The 21,286-nt window shown below is 39.1% G+C and overlaps 2 protein-coding genes across 5 annotated transcripts; both read left to right on the top strand.

Moving 5' to 3' along the window:
- The first annotated feature begins 1,325 nt into the window (after positions 1 to 1,325).
- boss (G protein coupled receptor bride of sevenless) lies at positions 1,326 to 10,248 on the top strand. 4 transcript variants are annotated; one of them, XM_017897306.1, is made up of 9 exons: positions 1,326 to 1,592; positions 1,786 to 2,674; positions 2,752 to 2,880; positions 2,984 to 3,472; positions 3,923 to 4,435; positions 5,645 to 6,133; positions 7,094 to 7,434; positions 8,300 to 8,506; positions 9,852 to 10,248. In XM_017897306.1, exons 2-9 carry the CDS (start codon positions 2,548 to 2,550, stop codon positions 10,110 to 10,112), a joined length of 2,556 nt encoding a protein of 851 aa, XP_017752795.1. In that variant the 5' UTR covers positions 1,326 to 1,592; positions 1,786 to 2,547; the 3' UTR covers positions 10,113 to 10,248. The 4 variants fall into 4 exon arrangements, with proteins under 4 accessions (XP_017752795.1, XP_017752794.1, XP_017752797.1 ...); XM_017897305.1 differs by having other exon boundaries at positions 8,300 to 8,536; XM_017897308.1 differs by having other exon boundaries at positions 9,857 to 10,070.
- A 3,301-nt stretch (positions 10,249 to 13,549) lies between these two features.
- LOC108545598 (chromaffin granule amine transporter) lies at positions 13,550 to 18,815 on the top strand. Its single transcript, XM_017897296.1, has 7 exons — positions 13,550 to 13,640; positions 14,335 to 14,544; positions 14,891 to 15,157; positions 15,327 to 15,367; positions 16,568 to 16,714; positions 17,588 to 17,909; positions 18,598 to 18,815. The coding sequence occupies exons 1-7, from the start codon at positions 13,550 to 13,552 to the stop codon at positions 18,813 to 18,815; spliced, it is 1,296 nt and encodes a 431-aa protein (XP_017752785.1).
- The last annotated feature ends 2,471 nt before the right edge of the window (positions 18,816 to 21,286 follow it).

Raw genomic sequence — 21,286 nt, 5'->3', positions numbered from 1 at the left:
AAAACCATGTCCTTTATGCGCGCATAAGTCGGCTCCTAGGTCGCGCCACCAGTCAAACAGATCGAAGAGAACTCCAGGGCGACCTCTTCGAAGCTCATGCCCTCCGCGGACGAAATTTGAAGTTCCGATGTGTTCGAGTGACTACGTAGACCCGTTACACATGTATTTTCCATTAAATTTCGTACATAAATCGGGTGCATATTAATTTCGAATATCGATATTCGATATTCTTGGAGCACCAGGAATAACCATGCCTTTTTCTCTCCATTTTAAGAGAAATAATTTATCGAAAGTTTAGAAGAGAGAAAGAAAACGTTTCTTTTATTAGAATCGAAAGTATCGAAAATTCTTCCGATAGAATAACGTTTGTATAATTTTATCGAGGGATTTCATTTCAGTTTGATTATCTAGGGAAAAAATGGCGGAAAGTTTGGTAAACGTGCCTCGAGAGGGAATAGGAGACTTTAAAAGTAGGTCGTGGTTTTTTTTTTAGGCGAGGGACCTTGTACCCTGTCACCTTCGATTACGATTGCTCATAATCTGATAATTAGCAACAGGCTAAACCACGTCGTTTCACCTACTTTTTCTCGCGCCGAGCAGGGACCTTGGTTGTCCATTAAGGTGCCTGTTTGTTCAGGAATTTTAGATAGACGTATCGTTTTATTCACACCGAGTAAAACGCAAAATCTAATCCAACCTTTGGCATTAAACCCATAAAACAACTACGAAAGATCAACCTCTGAAAAGCAATTCCCCATCAAATTCCATTACTCCTTCACCCCCTCTAAAAGACTAAAATCTGACTTCGCATTGACTCTAAATCGAACCTGACACTATAACAAGAAAGAAATTGACAGAAAAGCAAGAAGAAAAATTTTTCCAAAATCAAGATCCTCGTTTCCTGAAGATCTTCATCGAAGAAAAGCAAAAATAGTACGTCTTGATTCCACAAGAACGAAAATGCAATACCAGCTCAAAGAGTGGACCCAGTTGACTCGATACCCAAATAGATGACAGGCTGAGAAGCCAGGGGAAACCCTGCATAAAAATTAGAAAAGCGTGACTGAACGACGCACAGACCGAGCCAGGACATCGACACGGATCACTGGAACTGGGTTACCCTTTCGTCAGGCGAAGAATCAGCCGATGTCGTTTTCGATCATCGACGAAGAGAGCTCCCCGCTCACCCTGCGCCGCGAAGAAACAAGAGACCCCGGCTGTCAATTAGACCATACGTGCGCCGCTTAAATGGCTGCAGACCTCAACGTGACTGAACGTGTAATACGTTTAGAAGGGGGAGGGCCCGAGGTATGGCTTCCGTGGTGGTCACTGTCGTGTGCAGTGTACGCCAGCTGCTCCCCAAAGCGCACCGGTCACGAAACTTCCACAGCCGCCAAAAATAAGCGGCTCAGTCAGTCCCTCGGACTTCACCTGGGAACTTTACCGTGGCTTCCAGCGGATAGGTGGATTTGGAACTGGTGGACGTGGTTCGACGCTCGTGCAGACTTGACAGGTTGATTCTGGATTGGTAACAGAGCCAGAGGGATTCCAAGTGTACAGACGAGGGTACTAATCTTCTGGATGTGCTTTGGGTGAGTCTTCTTAGAGATTAGCCTTCGAAAATTGTTCACCGACTCTGACGGAGGCCTTAAGCGGTGCTTGTCATAAAAGAGTAGTCAGACTCAGCTGGGAGAACCTGGTAGCTAAGCCAATATTAGAGACTGGATCGTTATCGGAAGACCTAGTACAGAGACTCGATCGATAACGCGATCATCCTGATTCCAGGGAACAATGAATCACCACGTGGGCTAACCTCGATCCGGGACGATAGATGGAGAACCAGGAAGGAAGACCATAATCGAATTACGTTCCGAAGATAGGAAGGAACAGACACGAGGAACCTCGTCGACGATGTTTTATCAGCTCGAACCAGTTCACCGGTTAAGAACGGGTCCCATCTAATTCACCTCGCAGAGACAGAAGAAGGAACCATGAACGGGATAGGAAAAAGCTTAATCTAGATCGTAGGAGCAGCCGGTGCACGCAGCAGTTAGCTTGAAATGCTGGCGACGATAATCGTAAAGAGACGTGTTCCATGGCGATTGTTATCCCCGGAGTGGCGCTTATCACGCGATTTCATGGATCCGATCGCAGTGGGGCCTCATCGCGATAAGTAACGCGTGCTGCGTGTCCCGCCGCCATTTTCAGCGAAGCTCCCTCTGCCGGGTGGTCTCGGAAGACTCCTCGGGGAGTCGGGGCGAAATCATGAGAGGAACATCTCGATAATCGTAAAAAAAGGAGAAGGAAGAAAGCAAAGGGAGGAGGAGCTTTGCTCCGATCGCGAGATTTCGATCGACAATGGCGTTTCTCACCGATGGGATCGAGTGAGAACTAGACTGTTCCACCCTTGGACAGGCTATCGATTAAACAGGCTACGATGACGGGAAACCTTTGGCCAATTTGCCTGGTCGTTGACCACTGTTGCACGATGTTCTGTAAGAGACAGAAGCGTAGTTAGGTGATCTAGTCTGTGGTGTTTGGGGAAGGATGACGTTGTCAAGGGTCTTGGTGATTTTGCTGGCTGGTGTACAGACGGTTCTAGGGATGGAGGATCAGAACACGTGTTTGAAGAGCAAGAGCTTGTTCGAGATTCCTGGTGACGCTGTTTTGTCTGGTAAGAAGTTTGACTCGTGGTTTACGAAGGAGACTATGGTGGTCAGTTAATGGGAATGGGTTCTTTCGTCTGGTTAGTGTTCTTGGATATTAATCATGGCCTCTACTGCAACGTCACGAGTAACACTGGGCTGCAGGAGGTCTTCACAGCCTCGTACGTGGTGCATGCTTTGAACAAGTACGAATCTATCCCTGGACTCTTGCTGGGTGAGTCTACGTGAGTCTAGGTGATGGTGGATTAAAATTAGTTAGGTGTAACTGTTCCTCGTGTCGTGGGAGTCCTTCGCGCAAACTTTACGAATTATTCCAGGCTTGAAAATCTTCGACACGTGCAACGACGAGATATCAGTGTACAAGCAAGCGATACAAACAACCGTGGACGCAGATTGCACGGAACGATACGAAATGGGGATACTGTTGCCATCGGAGTACACGACGATCTTGGAGCCACTTCGTAATTACAGCGTGCTGCCGATCAGCACGTACAACGAGCAGAATTTGACAAGGCCCTTGATCAATCTAATGGTCCACTACCTCAGCACCAGGTTCGAAACTATCGATCTGCTCCTGGTGAATCACGACTTCGCGTTGAATTTGTTCCTCGATACAACGAAGGAGGCTGGAATTTGCGTGAAGAATTACGGAGACACGTTTGAGCTGGAGGACGATGAAACGGAACCTGTGATCGCTGTCATTGGACAGAGGAACGATTTGAGACAGTGGATCGAGAGAGGGGAGAAGCTACAGGGATCCAGGAAGACCTGGATCGCACTGCCAATCGATGGATCCAATATCGATGGTGAGAATGATTTTAAGGAAAATTAATTATAATAATCCCCAAAACTGCACTAATTTTTGCCACAATTAGGTACACCCAAAATCCCATGACTCTTAGAGAAATTGGTTATACTCAAAGTAGATTATAATAATTTTTAGAAAAATTGGCAACCTTCAATTGGCACTACTGAGTGCCAAATCCAGGGTTTCCTTTTCTTCTGATAAATCAGAATATCTCCTACACTAAATTCAAAAAGAAACTCTATCATCGAATAACGATCCACCCTTTTCCCATCTCACCTCTTGAATCAATAAGAATCTTGAAAATCTAAAATTCAATTAACATCGACACTGCTATCCCATAACTGCCATCGATCATTATGTACCCTTATTCCATCAGCCTAACAACCCTAACTACCCTCTGGCCTCGCAAAGTTCGCGACTCATCGGAAAATTCGATCTCACTTTCCAGACCTAGTTCCCCCAGGCTCGTACGTCGTACGAACTTCGCCGTTCAACCTGGACCTGCTCCAGGACGTGTCATCACCTGACAGATTCCTCAACCCTGCGAACAGTCCCGTGATCCATTCGCCGCATTTACTAGGTGTCGGGAAGGCGATCGTCGAATTGGCTCAGTTGCTGCAGGACCTTCAGAAACGGAACTGTCCTCGGGGGATGGAGACGTCCTGCGTGATGCCACGCTTCAACCCACATACGCGACAGGACATAAGGAACGCGGACGTGTACAACGCACTCCGCATACTGCCGAAATCCCACTCCATCAAGTACATCGTGGCGATGAAGAGCCAACAGGAGATGGTCGACATGGCCGCGTACAGGATAGACCCGGCGAGCTCGAAATTTAAAATCGCGCCAGAGTCGAGGGTGCCCAAGATGCCGAGGCTGTGTCTGAAGAAGAACGCGAGGAACTGCGAGGGTTGCGCGAATTTCAAGAAGAGATTCGGCCACCGTGGTGTGACCAAAGGTTCGTGGACTAATGGCGATTGCCAGGGATGTTTATTTCTTCCCTTCATGGGGTACAGTACCCAAACTGCTGTCAAAGATAGGGGATTGACAGCAGTTTGGATTGTAGATGGGTAGATATTCGGGAGATTTTCATGGTTGAAGATTAATAGATATTGATCAGCCATAGAAATCTCTGATCACTAATTACGAAATTAGAAAAACGTATTATAATAAGGATCCTAATTAAAGATGGCAGATGAGAGGATAATCCGAATGGAAACTACTGTATAAACTATTTCTTTGGAAAAAAGAATTCTGGTCGCATATAAAATTAAAAGAATTAAGAATTTTAATCAGTCTTTGAAGCTTCTGGTGTAATTAATTACAAAACCAGAAGACATACTCTAACAAAAATTCTAATTAACAATTCCAAATAGAGTAGACAGTCTAATCTCCTACTGTAATAAGAATCCTAATTAACAATACCAGATGAGTGAATAATTTGGATAAGGACTGCTGTATAAGTTACATTTTTGGTAAAAAGAATTCCATCCACGTATAAAATCAAAAAAGCAGTCTCAGAGACTTCTGATTTGATTAACTGCAAAACCAGAAGACGTATCTAAATAAAGATTCCAATTCCAAATAAAATAGGTAGCCCAATCAAAGAAGTCTTTGATCCCCAAACGAAGAACCACAAATATCTTAACAACCCCGAAAAATAAAAGAATCGATACCAGATTTGAAAACACATATTTGGAAACACAGAAATGTACTCTATAAAAATTAAATCCCTAGCAACCCCCCTCCCCCAAAAAATTCCAATTCCAAATAAAATAGGTAGCCCAATCACAGAAGTCTTTGATCACCAAACGCAAAGTTAGAAATACCCTAACAACCCCCAAAAATGAAAGAATCAATACCAGATTTGAAAACACACGTTTGGAAACACAAAAGTGTACTTTATAAAAATTAAATCTCTCGCAACCCCCAAAATAAAAGAATCAATACCAGATTTGAAAGCTGAAATTTGGATACACAAAAGTCCAATATTTCCCACAAAAGCACAATACTCCATGAAAATGAAATTCAGCAAATCCAAGGATTCGATTGAAAGCCAGTTACCCTGACCTGCTCCGGATGAACCCTCTTCCAAATCGTATTTAAACCTAGCTAAAACACCATACTCGAGCACAATAGCCAAGGTAACAGTGCTGCGTGGTTGCAGATACACTGGACAGGGGTTTATTAAAGCCTGGCAACTGGATAGCAATTTTCCTGACGGTGGTGGTGTGCGGCACGTTCGCCTGCGGCGTGATTGCCGTCTTCATTATCTATCGCTTCATCGTGGAGGACGTTCTCGATGGGAACCCAGCGTTAACGATCGTCCTGATACTGGCCAACGTGTTCACCCTGCAGACGGTGCTTCCGTTTTGCATCAACGACGACTATTTAGGCGCCGAGCCACTCAACTCCAGGAAGATCCTCTTCGTCACCCTAGCCTTCGGCCTGGACTTCTCCGTCATGCTGTCCAGGGCGTTCTTCCTGGTCTTCTCCAAAGGTGGCGTCTTCACTGCTCACATCAACGGCTACCTTCAGGGTCTCATGGTGTTCTTCATGTTCTGCGTGCAGCTCGCCATGTCGGTTATGTTCTTCGTTTTCAGCACTCACGAGTCAGCTGTGGTCGTCAGGAGTTTGATCTTCATCGCACTCCTGGGTAAGACAGATTTTCCAATTTCCAATATTTTTCTTAGAGAGATCGGAGTCGTTAAGCTCGTTTTACGATTAATTCCTAAACGGCTGCGTTTTGTAGAGAAAGTTCCTAATCCTTGCTGTTGCAGGGGCTTCGAGTTTTAGTTATGCATCTTGCGTAATGCTGCTCACCCTGACGATAGGGTAATCGTGTAGTCTATTCTTTAGACAGCTTTTATCGATTAAACAATAGATTGTTCTATGCTTTCTACGGGAATTCTGCTTTTTGTTTCCTACTTTTAAGCTTTGTTTGGAATCCTATGGGAGTAATTCTTGCATCCTGTTTTTATTTTCTACTTGCTATTTTTCATTGTCTTATGGGGGTCTTCTACGGCCTTTGCACCTTTTTATCGCCACATTAAAACACAATTTCCTCCGTAACAGTGCTAATAAAACCACTGACACCGAGGTACACACTCTAGCAAAAGTTTGGAATCGCTTTAAAAATCACGAATCCCTGGAAATAATTTTAAACCAGCTCTATCGATCTGTGGCATCAGTTTTAAACAGATGTCACTAACATCCATAGTACCAATTTTGAATTATCGAAGCACTAATTTTAAATTGATAACATCGATTCGTATAATAATTTTCGCTAATACTCCTGATCTGTGACACTAATTCGCAACTAATCTCACCGATCTGCACTGCCAATTATAAATTAATAACACTGACCCATAGCTCTAGCTTTAAATTATAGACACGTAACGTGCACACACATCGTCGAAATTAATCCTGAATTAATATCCAAATTATCAGACTTCTTAACTTAATAAATGCAACTTTTCCAGTACCATAGGTACACGTATTTATATATTTATATTTCCTTGGAAACCTGTGATTCCTATGACATGTCCTCGTGATACCACTCATCACGAGGTTTCGGGAATAACTACCTAAGATTCGCGAATAAAAATGATTCCAGGCTACGACATATTTCTACTAGTCATCCTGTTCATCGTGTGCTTCTTCATCTCACAACTGCCGCGCAATTATCGCGAGGGCAAGTGCTTCTTTGGCACATCCATCGGCCTACTGATCGCCTGGGCCATCTGGCTCACCTGCTTCATCCTCGTGGAACCGGAGTCCCGTGACACGGTCGTGTGCTTCGGAATTATTTCCACCGCCTATATGATCATTATTGGGCTCCTGATACCGAGGACTTACTACATGGTCACGCATATAGCCAGGGGCAAGGAGTTCGTACAGAGGTTTGGGTCCACCGATCTGGGACCCGATCCGAGGACCAGCACCCTTGCCAGACAGGTCAGAACCATGCATTCTGTTACCCTGTACCCTTCTTCTCAATTTCATCATTTTTTTATTTTTTAAAGGAGACTGGAAATATCGTATTACCTCATACCTGTTTCTATGAAAATTTATTTTGCAGGTTTTCTTCTTTTTTTGAGCGGGTATAGTACAGAAATATTGGATTAAATATTGGATTTTATAATAAGGATTTTATAATATATAAATTCTATGTCACGTGATAGACGATAGTCTTAACGAAGAATTTTCTGTTCCTTATTTTCCATTACCATTTTTTCACCAGTTACCATTTTTTCTTTTTTTTATTTCGATATTTCTTCGAATTGTTTAGTCTTGGAATTTTTACGACTCTTTCTCGAGCAACAGCGATCAATGCGTTTGCAATTCATCATTGGAGATTGTTTCCTCACTGGGGTCATGGTCTGATTTGAAATTGCTTAGAACGATAAAAATAATACGAACATCGGCCACTGAAAAATGTCAAACAACGCAGATAACTGGGCAATATTACGAAATCTTGTTACTAACAAGATAAACGTACTATAGATAAGAGTACGATCTTATATAATCACATATCCAACAATTTTCTTATTACACATTTGGAATAATGGAAATTTTATACTAACTGTCTGAAAACATTCAAAATTTGCGTGAATTTGTACATAATGAATATCTATGGATCACCGAGGGCACCAAAATGGCGACATTTTTATGAACCCTGACTACAAGAAGGGTTAGAAAAATTCGTTTTTAAAATAATTCCATAATTTGCAATTGATCACTGTCGATTTCGAGTGAGAGAAAATTGGTCACACGGTATAGTGAGGCGATTAAGTATAACGAGGGACGTTTTATTCGACAGAATCGTCCATTTTACGACTACGTGCACTCCGGAGGAGGAAGCATGACGAATTTGCAGGTGACACCGGTGTATCCGAATTATTACGGCAGTTCCAGTCCAAATCAGAAATATCTGGGACAGAATAGAGGATCTGACACGCGAAGGATACCTGGATACAACAATTATGGATACCATTCTGAGATGCGAGAAGTGAATAACACCTACACGGTACCGCAAGTCTGCATCGAGGATGCGGACGTGAGGCTTTTTCCTATTTTTCCCACGTTTTTCGCCTTGCATTTTGCCTAGCCTAATTGATAAGCTACTGATCATAGTAAAAATATATAGAATACGAAATTTCGAAAGTGGGTTTGGTTAAAGAATTATTTAATCATTGAAATGTTAATAATTAACGTTATTGGATAGTCGGGTATCTTGAAAATTTTCTTTTTTTTCATATGCAGTAGAAAGTCTGCTGATTATGAAGCAAATGCAATATGAAATTTTGAAAATGGGTTTGGTTTAAAAGACAGATTTAATAATTTAAATCTTTACGTTAGTGGATAATCAAATATGGTACATGAAGCACGTAAAAATCGAGGAAATATTGGGAGAACTATTAAAAAGTTGCCTGTTCAAAGATATGTAGACGAAATATCGCAATTGACAGGAGAAATCTAGAATTTATAATCGATATTGGCTAACTGCGCAGTAACTTTGTACATTTTGCACTCACGTCGCTTTATTTCGCACATGCTACTTTAAATTCGAATAAAAATTGGGAAAATTATTAAAACATTGTCTATTCGAAGCTATGTAGACGAAATATCGCAATTGACAGGAGAAATCTAGAATTTATAATCGATATTGGCTAACTGCGCAGTATCCATATATGATTTGCGCTCCTGTCACTTTATTTCGCACATGATACGTGAAAATCGAAGAAAAATTTGGAAAACTATTAGGAAATTGTCTTTTCAAAGAAAACGAAACTGTCACTTAAACCATTTTCCCAACCATCATCGCGATTTCCAAAGTAGAATACTTCCAAAATGGCGGATACTTTACTTAGCAACGTCCCAAAATACCCAATTTTTAAGGATCCCCATATTTCAATCTTACCCACTCAGATTGCAATAATCCAAGACAACTTTCACACAGTAGAAAATCCAGAAAAAAATAATTAATTACTCTAATTAAAATCCAAATACGAAATTGTGACCCGTTTTCCCAACTACCATTGCAATTAGCGAAATAAAGCGTGTCTCAAAATTCACGCAAGATTTGAATTTTACGCCATCTGTGCTGTGAAGTGTTACCAATGAAAAGAAAGAGACAAGGTGATAGCTGACAGTTCAGAGTTATTAAAAATGTTGCGTTACATGAAGAAACAACGCGTTTTCGTTATTGAGCAATTTTTCCAAATCTTAATTAAAGACCAATTCTTTCCATCAAAATTACTTGCTGCGTGAATTTTGAAACACCCTATAGAGCATTGCCAAGATAGCGAATACTTTGCAGTAACGTCAGAGGGAAAGCAATTCGTTAAGAATTGAGGAAGTTACATTTGCAGTCAAGGCTGAGCCCCGTGGTGGAGCGGAGCAACTTGAGCTCGACGTACGCGCGGCCAAAGTGTCACCGGAAGCGGAAGCCGAAGGAGGACAGAGACTGCATCGAGACCGACGTGTACGTCGAGGGTAACATCAATACCAGCCGCAGATCTCACGACGAAATCTATCCAGCCAGTCCCAGCAACCCTAAACTGACCCAAACCGAGGCGACCATCCGCGAGGAAGACGAAGGAGAAGACTCCACCAGGATCACTAGATTCTAACACAGTGCCCTAAATCATAACAGCGACCATAATCGTTAAATAAACTGCTAACTTCTTTTGAGACAAACTGGTGTTATCAAGGATTTTTCGGAAATTATGGTTGGACTAACGAGAAAACTGCAAAATGGAGTGCAATAGCGCGATCTATCTTCTCCGTTGATCGTGATTCCTGTCACGAAATATTGATTGTTAGACATGTGTATCAAGTGTCGTGTCTTAGGATCTCTAACGAAGATCATAGTGGATTTTCCTCAGTGATTAATTTGTCTATATCTAGTCTTGATGTATAGCTACTTTAAGGAGGTATTCTAGTCTAGAGATTAATTCCTTGGGTGCTATTTGGGATTTTTTTTTAAGAACCATAAAGACATTATTGAATCGAAATTTATGGCATGGGTTTGACCTATGTTTAAGGAGTATACACTATTTTTTTCATGAAAAAATATTGAAAATTGTTGAAGATACAGCTACTTCAGTAGCACCACTTTAATTGAACATGCTTGCACGGTTGCCATCATTCCGGCTGTTCTTCTTCTCTGAAATGGACAAACAAATATCCACCCTATTCAGTATGAACGTAACTATCACCTATATTAAAAGTGTACAAAAACATCGAAGAGAAAATTTTTGGCAACGCTTTGAAGTTAGGTTATCAATTTTTATGCCCTTTTCAACTTTAGGGTGCCAAAAAAAATAGTTACAAACATTATATTTTAAAAATTTGAATATGGACGATAGAGATATGTGTGCTGAAGGTACTCTCCAAATTTAGTCACAATTAGTCGACTAGAACTCGAGATATCATGGCAACTGTTTGGAAAAATATGGTTTCGAGAAAAACGCATTTAAAATATGTACATAACTTCACTAATTTTTCAAATCCAACTACTTCCACTGGTAGAAATATTTTCAAAGACACTTTCAGGAAATGAAATAAAAAGATATTGATTTCCTGAAAATTCTAGACTAGAATACCCCTTTGATCTCACGCGTGTACGTTTACCTTCTTTCTTTTTTCTACAACCTTCGTACCCAGTATTATATTTCCCAGGAAAATTGGAAATAATTTTCCCCGACTTCGAGAAGCTCGTCAAAAATCTGTCGATTGAGCACGCTGTAAAATTCGACATAATTTTGTTTAAATCGAACATGTACATAGACAAAGGAGAAAAATGAAAGAACTAATTAAAGGTGTAAACTTAAAAGGGAACGAAGATAAATAAAGAGAGAAATTCGCAGGGAAATTTTGCTTATTTACTTATTTTAATTATTCTAATAATTTTCCGAGATTATTTTAGACGTACTGGGCGAGTTAGAAATTTTCTTGGATTTTTCCCCACGTTTTCAGCTAGGATTCGGTATGGAATAGGTTTCCAGGCTCTCCCGATCGACTTTCAGAGTGAAACGGAAGTCGCTCTGCCCGCCATTATCGTCGTAATTAAAGTACAAAACGAGGTGACGACGAACAGAGCCCCTTTTGCACGCGGAAGGGAGTCGCGCGTGCGAGAGAAGCAATTTCGCGTGTTCCCTGCCGAAATTGCGTTATGGTCGATCGTAATTCCGCAATCGGGGCACAGGTGTATATGCCGCAGGAATATCGATGACAGTGCCGTAACCGGAAACCAGTGGCTCGGCGCGGATATCCGTTGCGACTCGCGCAGCTTAAAGATTTGAAAATTTCCGAGAAATCGGTGGAAAATTTATATATAAATTTATATATTAAAATTTATAAGTACAAAAATTGTATTTAATTATCTAATTTTTTAACGGTGGAAATTATAATTTGGGGCGTTGAACTAAATTAGGTATGCAATCTGAATTGGAGTGTTGATAGTAAGAGGCGGGAAATGAATTTCGAAATTTTGAAATTTTTATTATTTTAAAATTGACTCTAAGCGAATATAAAATTTGGTAATCACGGTGGATTTTGATAAGATGTTTGAGAAGCTTCGATTTTTTGGATTTTGGAAATTTAGTAATTTATGATTGATAGAAGATGGATCGATAACTTTCTAAATTCGAAGTGTAGAAAACTTCCAAGTTGGATATCAATGATTTAACATTAATAAAGAAACGAATCCCGCAAAATAAATATCAAAAACTCAAAATTACTAAAAAATAAATCCAACAATCTTTGTTATAAATAGCAAAACAGCTTCAAAATAAATACCAAATTCTCAAAATTATTGTGAAATAAATTCACCAACCTCTGTCACAAATTCCAGAAATTCGTCAAAATAAATCCACCAATCTCTGAGGCAAATCTCAGAAAACCTTTAAAATAAATATCAAAAACTCGAAATTAATTAAAAATGAATTTCTGCAACTTCTGTCACAAATCCCAGAAATCTCTCAAAATAAATACCAAATACTCGAAATCAGACAAAAATAAATCCACGAATCTCTAACACAAATATTGGAAGACCTTTAAAATAAATACCAAAAGAGCGAAATTAGACAAAAATAAATCCACCAACCTCTGTCCCAAATCCCAGAAATCCTTCAAAATTAAATACCAAACACTTAGAATTACTCAAAAATAAATCCACCAACCTCTGTCCCAAATCCCAGAAATCCTTCAAAATTAAATACCAAACACTTAGAATTACTCAAAAATAAATCCACCAACCTCTGTCCCAAATCCCAGAAATCCTTCAAAATTAAATACCAAACACTTAGAATTACTCAAAAATAAATCCACCAACCTCTGTCCCAAATCCCAGAAATCCTTCAAAATTAAATACCAAACACTTAGAATTACTCAAAAATAAATCCACCAATCTCTATTTCAAATCCCAGAAATCCCTCAAAATAAATACCAAAGCCTCGAACATAGAACAAAATAAATTCGCGATCCTTCAATTTGAACAAACCCCAGCAAAACTAAACTCCCCTAAAGATGGGAAAAAAAAAAAATAAAAACCTATCGACGGACACCACCCTGAATGAGTTTTCGCCAAGGTCCTGGATCCCCCTTAAGATGGCCCGCGCTTTAGTTCCACGCCATGTGGCCACCCTGTGAAAAATAACGAAAAGGATGGCTGGCGGTGGTCGATAAGCAGCCGTAACAACTATAAATGGAAAAGTGCATCGGCTCGTGAAAGTCGTCGGGGGCCCAACGACATCCGCGTTCGAACTCGCGTTTTCTGAAAAAGCTTCTGCGCAAGGACGCGGCCATCCTAGCTATAAAAGCACGATCGGGACTGGTCCGCTTTCCAGTCACGTATACAGCCCTGTTTCTGCTATCGGAGGAAGGAAATTCCCGCAGCTTCCACGGATCGACCGTGTGATCTCGTGAAAGGTGGAAGGAAATTTCGTCGATCGAGGGTATGCGGCTGTCGATTCGCAACAGACTATGTCCCTGCAAGCTCCGAGTGACCGTAATCGAGTGCTGCAGGGCTTTGGCTCGTTGAGAATCCGGCTTAACGTGGACCAGGATGATGGAGACAGGAAGCAGCTCCAGGGCACTCGTCGTCACTGTGGTGTATCTGAGCCTCTTCTTGGACAACGTGTTGCTCACGGTTGTTGGTAAATCGATCTTCAAAACTCTCCAATCATTACCCCGAAGATGATTCAAATTCCGAATGAAATACGAGGGAAAGGAATTTTTTAAAATTTTCCAGAATCCAACAGGGGGTGTGACAATTTTTGCTCGTTAATTATTGCAAGTTAATTCGTCGAAGATGATTAAAATTTTTCCAAATGCTATGAAAACACTTATTAGACACCATAATTCTTAATTATTGGAAGTCATTTGTCCAAAGCCGTATAAAATTTAGAATAAAGTAAGGGAAATTAATTTTGGAAAACTTTTGAGAATAATACGATGTTTGAAAAATTTTCCGGATATTTTAAAAAATATTTTAAACTAAAGTCACTAATTTTTCACGAAAAAATTCCTTTTAAAAAATGAAAATGACTAAGATTCAAATAATCTCGAAGTCGTGTATATAAAATTAAAAGACATCCTTAGAAACATATTTCTATTTCTATTTTTATGAATTAAAAATATTAAGATATTCAATTATTCCAAAACAAATTTCCCACCCTGTATATAATATCCGCAATAATTACTAACATTGCAATTATGTAGTAGTAAATATGTTAAATGGTAATTAATGGTAACGGATTTTCCCGATTTAAAAAAATAGAATATGAAAAAACATTTCACTAGCCAGTGAATGGCACGAAATACTTATCCAGAGGATTAAAAAATTTTCAGTGCCAATTATTCCCGATTTCCTTTGCACCCTGGACGGAAACTCGACGACAAACGGTGAAAACGACGAGAACAGTCGGGTGGGATTATTGTTAAGCTCAAAGGCGCTGGTGCAATTAATACTAAATCCAGCAGTGGGCACCCTCACGGGCTCTTTGGGTTACACCAAGCCTCTGTTCCTTGGGAACCTAAGCCTCCTATTGGCTGCAATACGTAAGTTCGTTTCACTAACAATAAGTCCCAGAATTCCTGCAAACCCACTAATAAATAAACCAAAACGCAAACGACCGAGTGCCATTTTGCGTTATTCTCGATCCAAAATTTCCTTGTACCTCTGAACCCTCTAAACGAAATCTAAATCAATCGAAACCTAGAAATTCAGGTGAATCGCTGAGAAAGAGGATCGCAGAGATAACGAAACGAAGATGAATACGGGGTCATTTTGCAATGGCACCAGCTCCGTGTTATATGTTATAGAGTACTCGAGGTACTCGAAGTACAAATGGTACTTGGCTGAAAGTACAACAGCGACGTCTTCTGAATACGACGACTATTGCAGTGTTCGCGTTCGGGCAAACTTACGAAGTGCTCTTCCTCGCTCGAAGCATCCAGGGCATTTCCTCCGCGTGCATCGGCGTTTCCGGGATGTCACTGGTCGCGTCTCAGTACCAAGAAGAGGACAAGAGGTCGAAGATCATGGGCTTCGTGCTTGGAAGCATCGCGCTGGGTGTCCTCGTCGGATATCCGATTGGCTCCGTGCTCTACGATCTCGAGGGGAAAATGGCACCTTTCTTGCTGGTGTCCTGTTTCATCATCGTCGCCGTATGTACGTGCTCCTCCATTTTCCTGTCGAACGTTCCGTATTTTGCAATTCCTTTCAACGAATCTCTCGAAATCTCTGTGTTTTTAAAGATTAACGATTTTATGCCATTGCTAGGGAATCTAGGGAATTGGAGGAGCTTCCTCGGTGAATTTTAATGGCGGCTTCCTTTCAGGTTTGCAGGTCTTTACGTTGGACGTCGAAATGAACACCGAGGCAAGTATTATACCCGCGTGATATTTTCTTCTGATTAGAAGTGAATTATTTTCTTTTGACTAAGAACGAATTATTTTCCTCTCATTAACCCTTTCGCTATAGTGGATATCGCTATTAAGTCTATCCTGTAGAAGGAAGCATCGTGTCGAAGATGGAAACATTACGCGCACGTAGTCATTAGCATTTGGGGCCAAATCTTTTGAAAAAAAAAAGAAAAAGGAAAAGAGTTTGCAATTCTTTGCGAAGAGAGCTAAGCGAAACGGTAGCATTTGTTTTAACTTTTGGCGCAATTTTTGTGGCCGGTCACTATAGTCACCCCTCGTGTGTAGATGGCGTCTAGTCTCGTGACAGGTGACTATAGTCACCCGTAGTAGCGAAAGAGTTAAGAGCGAATTATTTTTCTCTGATTGAAATTATTATTAAATTATTGTACGATTATTTACCGAGTAATTGGCTACTAGTTATATCGGAATAAAGATAGTACTCCGTATAAGAATGTATTTATACAGGTATAATAGCGACTTAACCCTTTGACTACTGCGGGCGCCTAAAGGCGCTTAGAAATCTTGCACTTGTGATACTGTGGGCGTCTAAAGGCACTCAGAAGTCTTTTTTGCTGTGAAATTTTAAGTAAATACGGTATCAATTTAATGCAGAATACGAAGAAATAAATAACGTTGTTTTAATATAGTTATATAGGAATTTAGTATTTTCATTATTATTTGAATATACAATAATTTCTCAGAAATGATACCTTAAAGTTTTGCCGTTCTTGATGCACATTGCAAATGGATTCCTATTATAATATTCCTACTATAGTATTGATACGAGATTATCATATCTACCCGGTGTTTGACCAAGTAAAGAACGGATCGTAACTTCAGGATAGAACAATCCAGCACCTTTCAGAATATTCGGACAAAATAAGAATCGTCTGTTGACTGTAAAAACATCTTCCACCGAAGTTCAGATAGAGCTGTCAACCTTTCAACAGGGGTAATCTATTCAGTGACGTTTTCATTGGAAATCTTCGACAATTTAGCGACCGAACTTGTAGAACAAGAATTGTAAACGCGATCTGTAACAGTATAATATGGCTAGCTTCAAAGTATGCTGTAGTCAAAGGGTTAAGGAAGATAATTCTGTAACTTGTCGAAATTTCGAAGCTTCCATTTGCAAAAAGAGTAATGAAATTTTCAGTCGAACGAGAGAGAAACGTCTTGGACACATCTGTTGACCGACCCGTATATCCTAATCATCTTTGGAGCTATATGGTGTTCGACGACACCAATGGCTATCTTAGAGCCCTGCTTACCAATCTGGCTACGAACTCACATCAAACCCAAGGTTTACTTTATTTCTTCCATAGATGAAAGAAAATTAAGTCTCTCTAATCTGTCGATAATTTGACGAATCTTTTGTGGTATGACATAGATTTTAATATATATAAAATGATATAAAAATAAATGATGTCTGTAAGGAAGAATGAGTGTGTCAAGTATGCGTGTAACGAATGAAGTATACAAATATAGCGTATATTTATGTAATATATGAAAGAGAAGAAAAGAAATGAGAGAGTAGTTGGATAGGTCAGTTGCAAATCAGAATTGATCGAGAGTATCGTGAGAAAAAGCAAACGCAATTCGACATATTTCATTCATAATTAATTAACCCTTTGCACTCGAGAGGTGACCATCAGTCACCATTTCATAAAATTTGGAAGATCGATATTAATTAATATATCAAATTTAATGTAATGCAACAGTGTGCAAAGTATCGAAATCAAATAATTCTACAATTCTATTATTATACAATTCTTTATTTACTGCTCCAAAAAGTATCGTCAGTTTTTTAGTAGAGAATCTTTGATTTTCTACTCTTCTCTAGCCAAAAAATCGTCGAGTGCAAAGGGTTAATTTTCACCCTGTGCTATGATATCGTTCAATAAATATTTAATATTGGGCGAAGGCATTCAATTTCGTGCAAAAATAATGGATTTCTTTTTACTTCACCTAATATAATGAAATATGAAGTAAGTTAACAATGTTGGCCATCACCTGAATATTCCAGTATTTGTATTTATAAAAAGAAATCCATTATTTTTGCATGAAATTGAATGTAAAAATAATGGATTTCTTTTTACTTCGCCTGATACATTTAGTTTTATTTACTCTTATATAATATATAAGAGTGGACCACGTGAAAATTCGTTTCTTTCAGAAATGGCAGCTGGGCACGGTGTTCATCCCAGACAGCGTGGGCTACCTAGTTGGGACCAACTTTTTCAGCATGATAGCCTATCGCTATGGACGAAGCAAGATCGCTGTTCTGGCCATGCTGTTGGTCGGCATAAGCGCCATTTTGATACCATCCGCCCAGACAATGTCGCAACTGATAGTTCCGCATCTAGGAATGGGTTTGGGTATCGGAGTGGCAGACGCTGCTCTGGTGCCATTGTTAGCCAGCCTGGTGGACCAAAATGGCAATTATGGACCTGTTTACTCGATTCAACAAGTGGCTGTTAGTCTGGCCTATTCTCTTGGTAAGCCATCTCATCCTTTTGCCTAAAGATATACCAATAGTGGAGCTCAGTCGAGATTCTTGGCCAGCGATGAGATATCTTTTTTGAAATTAAGATTATGTAATATTGGAATAAGTATGGAGATTAATAGAAGCATCCTAATCTCTGAACTTTTTAATTATGTGTGGGGATATTCGAAATAGGTGGAAATTTTTGCAATGGACGCTAATCAAGATTCTTCACTCTTGGTGAAATATTTCTATTAAAAATTAATACATTGGGATACTAAAGCTAGCATTAAATAATATTATCGTAGATATTAAATTATGTCAACTTCTAAATTTTTTAATTAAGTAAGAATATTCGAACAAGGTAAAAATTTTTACACTGGACCCTAATCAAGATTCTTCATTCTTGGTGAAATATTTCTATTAAAATTGGTACACAGAAATAGAACGTTGAATGATATCGAAATATCTAAATAGTATTAAGAAACACAGTGAAGATAATAATTCAAACAAATCTCAATTTTGTACCATTATAAAATAAGGAATATTAAAAGCAATTTTAAACCGAATATCAAAATTATTAAAAATATTTCAACTTCTCGGTTTTCAATTGCACGAAAAATTCGTAATAGATTGAAATTTTTCGAATATCTCGATCAATTCACATTAATTAATTTATGCGATATGAATATTCGTTCAAGGGCCCATCGTGGGTGGAGAAATGGTAAAGACGATCGGTTTCCAGTGGGTGATGCGAATCATCGGCTTAATGAACGTCGGCTACTGCCCTCTGCTAATATACCTCACCTTGGAAAGGAGAAAATTGCTAGCTCAGCAAAATGAAAAAAAGGATTACGAGACCTTTCAGAAATCAGTGGCGAAATACGAGCGATTTCGGGACTCCGACGACGATCTCTGATACCTCGACACCTATCGATTCCCCAATTAACTTCCATTTTCTATAATCCCATCTGGACGAAAATAACATTCCCTTTATTAAACCAACCAAAACCAATTTTACAAAATAAGACAGACAATGAAGGTAACGCTGAAAAAGCAAAATGACCCTCGACTGGACCATAATCATAGTCCCAGAAAACGAATGGTACAATTTTGAATTTACGAATATAATATTAAATAAATAATTTAATAATAATTTACGAGACTAATATTAAATAAAAATATCCACGTGTTTCTAAATATTAACTCGAGATTGCTCAGACGAAGATCCAAAACTGTACTCAGGCGAATATCTAGCGAAGACCCGCCATCTTTGAATTTCAAATAATACAAAGGCGCGAAATATTCAAATCTACGTGTATCATAATAAACGAATATTTTTCATCGGACCACGTGACCAATTACAATGCACAATTCACACTGAAGTAATCCAGAGTTAAAAAGGTTTAAAAATTCGAAACTGAGTTCTACAAAGAAATACGTATTTTTGAAATAAATATAGTTGTACTTCTCACAGTCAGGGAATTCGAGGTTAATAACAAATGTACCCTGCTTTGTGAAGCGAATAAAATGATTTCAGATAAAGAGAGGTATTAAACGAGCGAGAAATATTTTTTTTTAAAATGGCCCTCGAAAATGGAATTATTAATTGTCGTCGCTGCCGGCAATTTCTATGGGCACTCTGCTTCGAATTCGTGCCTGTGGAACGTTGAGAAACAGCATTAGCAACATCATTGTACTCCTACTCGACTGTGCCGCGGAGAGTAACTCGACGTCGTAAGTTATAACGAAGTAAATTACCATCCTCGAAATTGCTAAGTAACGTCCCAGCGCTGGCGGCGTCCAGGATGGCATTCTGAATCCAAATAAAATTCCGTCGTAATTGCAAAATCCCGAAATTGGGTTTCCTATCGAGATATAACTTCTTTGCAGAAATTTTCCGGGTAAATAAGGATTACGAGACCTTTCAGAAATCAGTGGCGAAATACGAGCGATTTCGGGACTCCGACGACGATCTCTGATACCTCGACACCTATCGATTCCCCAATTAACTTCCATTTTCTATAATCCCATCTGGACGAAAATAACATTCCCTTTATTAAACCAACCAAAACCAATTTTACAAAATAAGACAGACAATGAAGGTAACGCTGAAAAAGCAAAATGACCCTCGACTGGACCATAATCATAGTCCCAGAAAACGAATGGTACAATTTTGAATTTACGAATATAATATTAAATAAATAATTTAATAATAATTTACGAGACTAATATTAAATAAAAATATCCACGTGTTTCTAAATATTAACTCGAGATTGCTCAGACGAAGATCCAAAACTGTACTCAGGCGAATATCTAGCGAAGACCCGCCATCTTTGAATTTCAAATAATACAAAGGCGCGAAATATTCAAATCTACGTGTATCATAATAAACGAATATTTTTCATCGGACCACGTGACCAATTACAATGCACAATTCACACTGAAGTAATCCAGAGTTAAAAAGGTTTAAAAATTCGAAACTGAGTTCTACAAAGAAATACGTATTTTTGAAATAAATATAGTTGTACTTCTCACAGTCAGGGAATTCGAGGTTAATAACAAATGTACCCTGCTTTGTGAAGCGAATAAAATGATTTCAGATAAAGAGAGGTATTAAACGAGCGAGAAATATTTTTTTTTAAAATGGCCCTCGAAAATGGAATTATTAATTGTCGTCGCTGCCGGCAATTTCTATGGGCACTCTGCTTCGAATTCGTGCCTGTGGAACGTTGAGAAACAGCATTAGCAACATCATTGTACTCCTACTCGACTGTGCCGCGGAGAGTAACTCGACGTCGTAAGTTATAACGAAGTAAATTACCATCCTCGAAATTGCTAAGTAACGTCCCAGCGCTGGCGGCGTCCAGGATGGCATTCTGAATCCAAATAAAATTCCGTCGTAATTGCAAAATCCCGAAATTGGGTTTCCTATCGAGATATAACTTCTTTGCAGAAATTTTCCGGGTAAATAAGAGCGAGTTTTCGATAAAATTCAGAAGTTTAGTACCTATTTTATTAATTTTAAATTCTTTTTTCAGTAAATTCTTTTATATTTTTTTAATCAGTAAAAAGTATTTTGATTTTTAAAACTTCTGTTTCTTAAAAGCTCACGAAATTTAGGAACGGAATGAAAAGCGAATTAATAGTTTTCAATCAATAAAAAGCACTAACATTTCTTAGCTCTTATATTTTGGTAGCTTCGAAAATTCAAAAAATGAGGACAGGAAATAAAACGAGCATATTTCTTTTAAATTAGGAAAGAATATTTCGATTTCCTGAGCCAAGTTTCTCTCCAGTCACGAAAATTTAAAAAACGGAATTTTTTGTAGAAAATACAAGTTTTTAATTAAAAACTAAAAATATTGCTCAACAGTGAAAACGCGATGT

This window comes from Eufriesea mexicana, unplaced genomic scaffold (assembly GCF_001483705.2).
Source record: "Eufriesea mexicana isolate 0111107269 unplaced genomic scaffold, ASM148370v2 scaffold415, whole genome shotgun sequence".
Taxonomy (NCBI): Eukaryota; Metazoa; Arthropoda; class Insecta; order Hymenoptera; family Apidae; genus Eufriesea; species Eufriesea mexicana.
This window is presented reverse-complemented; position numbering and strand designations above follow the sequence as displayed.

What these genes read in the sequence shown, in the direction of transcription:
- LOC108545598 (XM_017897296.1), top strand. Translation starts at nt 13,550, where the DNA reads ATGATGGAGACAGGAAGCAGCTCCAGGGCACTCGTCGTCACTGTGGTG. An exon ending in CCTCCTATTGGCTGCAATAC is followed by an intron (nt 14,545 to 14,890) that starts GTAAGTTCGTTT and finishes CGACTATTGCAG; the next exon opens with TGTTCGCGTTCGGGCAAACT. An exon ending in TTTCATCATCGTCGCCGTAT is followed by an intron (nt 15,158 to 15,326) that starts GTACGTGCTCCT and finishes GCTTCCTTTCAG; the next exon opens with GTTTGCAGGTCTTTACGTTG.
- boss (XM_017897305.1), top strand. Translation starts at nt 2,548, where the DNA reads ATGACGTTGTCAAGGGTCTTGGTGATTTTGCTGGCTGGTGTACAGACG. An exon ending in CCACCGTGGTGTGACCAAAG is followed by an intron (nt 4,436 to 5,644) that starts GTTCGTGGACTA and finishes GCGTGGTTGCAG; the next exon opens with ATACACTGGACAGGGGTTTA. An exon ending in CCAGCACCCTTGCCAGACAG is followed by an intron (nt 7,435 to 8,299) that starts GTCAGAACCATG and finishes TTTATTCGACAG; the next exon opens with AATCGTCCATTTTACGACTA.